Below are 4,495 nucleotides of genomic sequence, written 5' to 3'. Positions count from 1 at the left end.
GAACCGAGATAAATGAAGGTATAATGACGACATCGCGAAGTAGGGACTTTGAAACTCAAGAACGACTATTTTTGAGTTGACCCGCAAAAACCACATACTTGTTTATGTTTTTGATTTGATTGTGATGTTGTCGATCCATCTCAGGTAGTGGATATTTAAATTTGAGTTGATATGATGCTATATTGAATTGATTCTATGCCAAGGATGCTGTTAACCTTATTTGCGAGTCGGTTACGAACTCGTTAGATGTATATCCATGTCAAGATCAGTTATGAATATTGATGGCCTCGAAGTTACGTGAATCAATTCGTATTTGAAGCGTCTATGTACTCTATTTGTTGAGTCGAGTTTAAATAGAGTCAAGATGATTTATTTAACGCTTTCTATATGTTGGTTATACTGAGAATTGTTTCTCACCAGAGTTTATCCGGCTGTTGTCTTGTTTTGTATGTGTGCATGACAACAGATGGGGCAGGAGCTAGTCATCGACGTCATTGATAACTGGGAGAGAGTCTAGCACATGAGGACTCGGGTTGTAGATGATGTATTGAACTTTAGAAGCACTAAACCTTAGTTATGTTGGTTTTGGAATACATGTATGAAACTTGATATAGTTTATGTCGTTTATTGATCTTTAGCGACTTGTTCGATGTAATGAAAGGCATGTTTAAATGCTTATGATCTTGTTATGAGTATATGCATGTTTTGGACTTGATATATCATGATTTGGATCAAATTTGGTAATTGGTATTGATGGTGCACAGTTTTGACAGCAAAATGTATTCTGCAGTTTTCTGGAAATCGAAGCCCGCTCGATCCGTAGAAGTTGACGGATCAAGCGAGCCCTGTAATTTGCGGACAGAACTTTTGAGTTTTTGGCTTGCTTGATCCGCAGAAGTTGATGGATCGAGCGAGGCCAAATTTTCTTTCATCCGAGAGCTGAGCAATTGTGCTCGCTCGATCGGGTGTTTTTCCCCGATCGAGCGAGACACTGAAATTTAAAAAAAAAATTTTTTTTTTACTTGGCTCTTGGTTTATTTAATTGATGTTTAATGAATGTTATTTGTTCATTAATTGCCCTAAGTTGAGATTAGCAACCCGAGGTCCCCACAGGAGTTAATCCATCAGGCAGCGGATGTTGTTGATCAGATCAAGAAAGGATTAAGACTGCACAGGATCGTCAGGCCAGCTATGCAAATACTAAGCGTAGGCCCTTGCAGTTCGATGTTGGGGAGAAAGTGTTTCTGAGAGTTTCACGTTTCCGCAGGATTCTCAGATTTGGCCTTAAGGGCAAGTTGTCTCCTAGATTTATCGGTCCGTTTGAGATCTTGGAGAGCATTGGTGATTTAGCGTATCGGCTAGCCTTGCCACTGTATCTGTCCAGTATTCACGACGTGTTCCACGTATCTCTGTTGCGATGGTATGTGGCGGATCAGTCTCATATTCTACAGCAGTCTGAAGTTCAGGTGGATAAGGATTTGACTTATGTTGAAAGACCTATTCGTATCCTGGATCATAAGGATAAGGTCTTGCGGAATAAAGTCATTCCTCTGGTTTTAGTTCAGTGACAGCGTCAAGGCACTGAAGAAGCTACTTGAGAGCTTGAAAGCAGGATGCGTTCAGAACATCCTGTGTTGTTTTGATTTCAGTTTCGAGTTTTATTCAGTTATGAACTCTGTAAATTCTGTATTCGAATAAAGATTTGTCAGCATGTTATTTTACATTCAGTACTTAAGATCTGATTTCGAGGATGAAATATCTTAAGTGGGGGAGAATGTAGTAGCCCGTAACCAATTAAAGAGATTAAGGAATTAATCTCATTTTCTAAACTCGAGTTCGAACTATCCAAAGTGGAGGATCGGAGGCTCCAAACGGGATCGGACGATCCGAAGTCAAGTTCGGACGCTCCGATCATTCTGCCGACAGACGTCATGGATGATGTCATTGTTTTTACGTAAGCAATGACGTATTTTTGGGTTCGGACTACCCGAAGTCAAGATCGGACGGTCCGATCGTGTTCGGAGGGCCCGAAGTGGAGTTCGGATGGCCCGAACTCCATCTATAAATAGGAGGGCCGAGTTTCACTTTTAGTCGCACCTTTCACCTCTTCTCTCTCGATTCCTTGGTCTTCTAGCTTATATCTAGGGCATTCTAGGCGTCTCGTGGGGAATTCGGAAATGGCATAGCGATCCAGGCGTCACAGCGGAGCTGTGGTCTAGTTTTGAGGCAACGACAGCAAAGGGTTAACGACGGACGAAGGTATAGCTTTTGCTTCCTAAAAATATTTAGGAGTATGCAATAGCTTAGTTAAGGCTTTTAGAGCAGCTCCAACGCTGCGCTAAAATGGTGTTTTACACCATTTTAGTGCAGCAAAGGAGCTCCAATGGGGGGCGCTAAATGCTGCGCTATTTTAGCGCCCCCCCACCTTCGCACCAAATTTGGCGCAGGCCAAATTTGGTGCAAATATTTTATTTTTTTTTTTAATTTTTTTTATTATCATTTATTTGTTTTTAAATATACTTAAATATTATTTAAATGTTTTTGGTATTATTATAATAACTATATATTATTTAAAAAAATTAATATATAATCATTTAATGTAATCAATAAATAATTATTATTAATTTAATTTAATTTAATTTTTAACATTTAATTAATTATTAAATAATTATTTTATAAATAATTGTATTTTGTAATGAAAATGCAAATATTAAACTATAAATATAAATTGGACTACAAATATAAAATTCGAATACATAAAGGAATACAACTAGTTGACAATTAAAATACAAATACAAACTGAAATACATAATGAAACTAAAAATATGTAATTAAAATCCATGATGGAAACACACATGCAAATTAAAACACATAATTCAAACTACAATTAAAACGACAACATCGAAACATATAATCAATACGGTGGTAAATTAGATCCAGATCCTCCAATATCACCCAAATATTTTCCAAGCATGTCACGATCTTGTTGTTCAGATGATTGTTTTCTTTTTTGCATAATTTTTGCTCGTTCAGCTCGCACAATTTCACGCGATTCTGGATCGCCAATTGTGCTCAAATCCATATACAGAACTCTATTTTCCTCTTGAAGTGCAGCCAACGCCACTTGTTGTTTTCGAGCTTCAATTTTACTTTTCTGATTTTCTAATTTCAATGCGTTATTGTGCAGCTCAAGCATTTTCATATCATAAGTTTGTTGGAGTGAAGCAGATCCCTGTTGTAGGACCTCAACAAGGTTGCGATGCCCTTGTTTCATCGTCGATAACAATTCTGCAATGTTTTCTTCTTTTTTTTTCTTCAATTTTGCCTTTTTAACTCCAATAGGTCGATCGGATGAAGTGTCACCTACATTTTCATCACTACTTAAATTAATAGTAAACGAGTTTAATCCTTCAAAACCTGATAATTGAGTCTCTGGTGTATGAGTTTCTGACTGTGATGAATCCAAGTTCGTGAATTTGGTTTGAGTTTCGAAGCTCGATGGATGGATGTCACTAGAAAATTTTTCAAGATCTTTCAAAATTGGCCATACATGATCAAACTTGAATCCTTTGCTGTAATTAGGATCTTGCATGAACAGATCTTTTGCTCTGTGCAACTGCCAAAAAAAAAAATCATATTAGAGTCTTTATAGTAAACTATAAATATATCTAAATAATACTCACAATGTCCTCGTCAGATGCACCACTTGGTTTGAGAATTTCGATTTGGCGAATGCATCCTCTTAATCTTCCAACTTGACGGAGTATAGTTTTCACGCGGCACTGCAGTGATCTTTTGTTACGAACTTGTACGGTGTTTGGTTTGCTACTATTGTAACCTTCTTCAACGCGAGCCCAGAACTGATCTTTTGATTGATTGATACCGACAATAGGATTCTGTGATATGTCAAGGTATATATGACACAGATGCTTATCTTCTTCAATGGTGTAAGAAGCAGTTCTAGCACTGGATGTCATTGTGTTGCTTGAAAAGGATGATTGGATTGAGTTTGTGTGAGAGTAATGTAGCCAATTTATACTGAAATCAAATCCATCCAACGGTTGTGATTTAGATCTGAAAACACACATTCAACGATCAAGATCTTGATCCGTGTAGAATCAATCCAACGGTTGTGATTTAGATCTGAAAACACACATTCAACGGTCAAGATTTTGATCCATGTATAATCAATCCAACGGTTGTGATTTAGATCTGAAAACACACATTCAACAGTCAAGATTTTGATCCGTGTAGAATCAATCCAACGGTTGTGATTTAGATCTGAAAACACACATTCAACGGTCAAGATTTTGATCCATGTAGAATCAATCCAACGGTTGTGATTTAGATCTGAAAACACACATTCAACGGTCAAGATTTTGATCCGTGTAGAATCAATCCAACGGTTGTGATTTAGATCTGAAAACACACATTCAACGGTCAAGATTTTGATCCGTGTAGAATCAATCCAACGGTTGTGATTTAGATCTGAAAA

The 4,495-nt window shown here is 37.3% G+C and overlaps 1 protein-coding gene across 1 annotated transcript; it reads right to left on the bottom strand.

The window, feature by feature from the left end:
* Positions 1–2,914: 2,914 nt before the first annotated feature.
* LOC140874509 (glutathione S-transferase T3-like) lies at positions 2,915–3,977 on the bottom strand. The gene is made up of 2 exons (XM_073277801.1): positions 3,684–3,977; positions 2,915–3,616 (listed from the first exon to the last, which is right to left on the bottom strand). The coding sequence occupies exons 1-2, from the start codon at positions 3,975–3,977 to the stop codon at positions 2,915–2,917; spliced, it is 996 nt and encodes a 331-aa protein (XP_073133902.1).
* Positions 3,978–4,495: the final 518 nt, after the last annotated feature.

Source organism: Henckelia pumila, chromosome 1 (assembly GCF_033568475.1).
Source record: "Henckelia pumila isolate YLH828 chromosome 1, ASM3356847v2, whole genome shotgun sequence".
NCBI classification, from domain to species: Eukaryota; Viridiplantae; Streptophyta; class Magnoliopsida; order Lamiales; family Gesneriaceae; genus Henckelia; species Henckelia pumila.
This window is presented reverse-complemented; position numbering and strand designations above follow the sequence as displayed.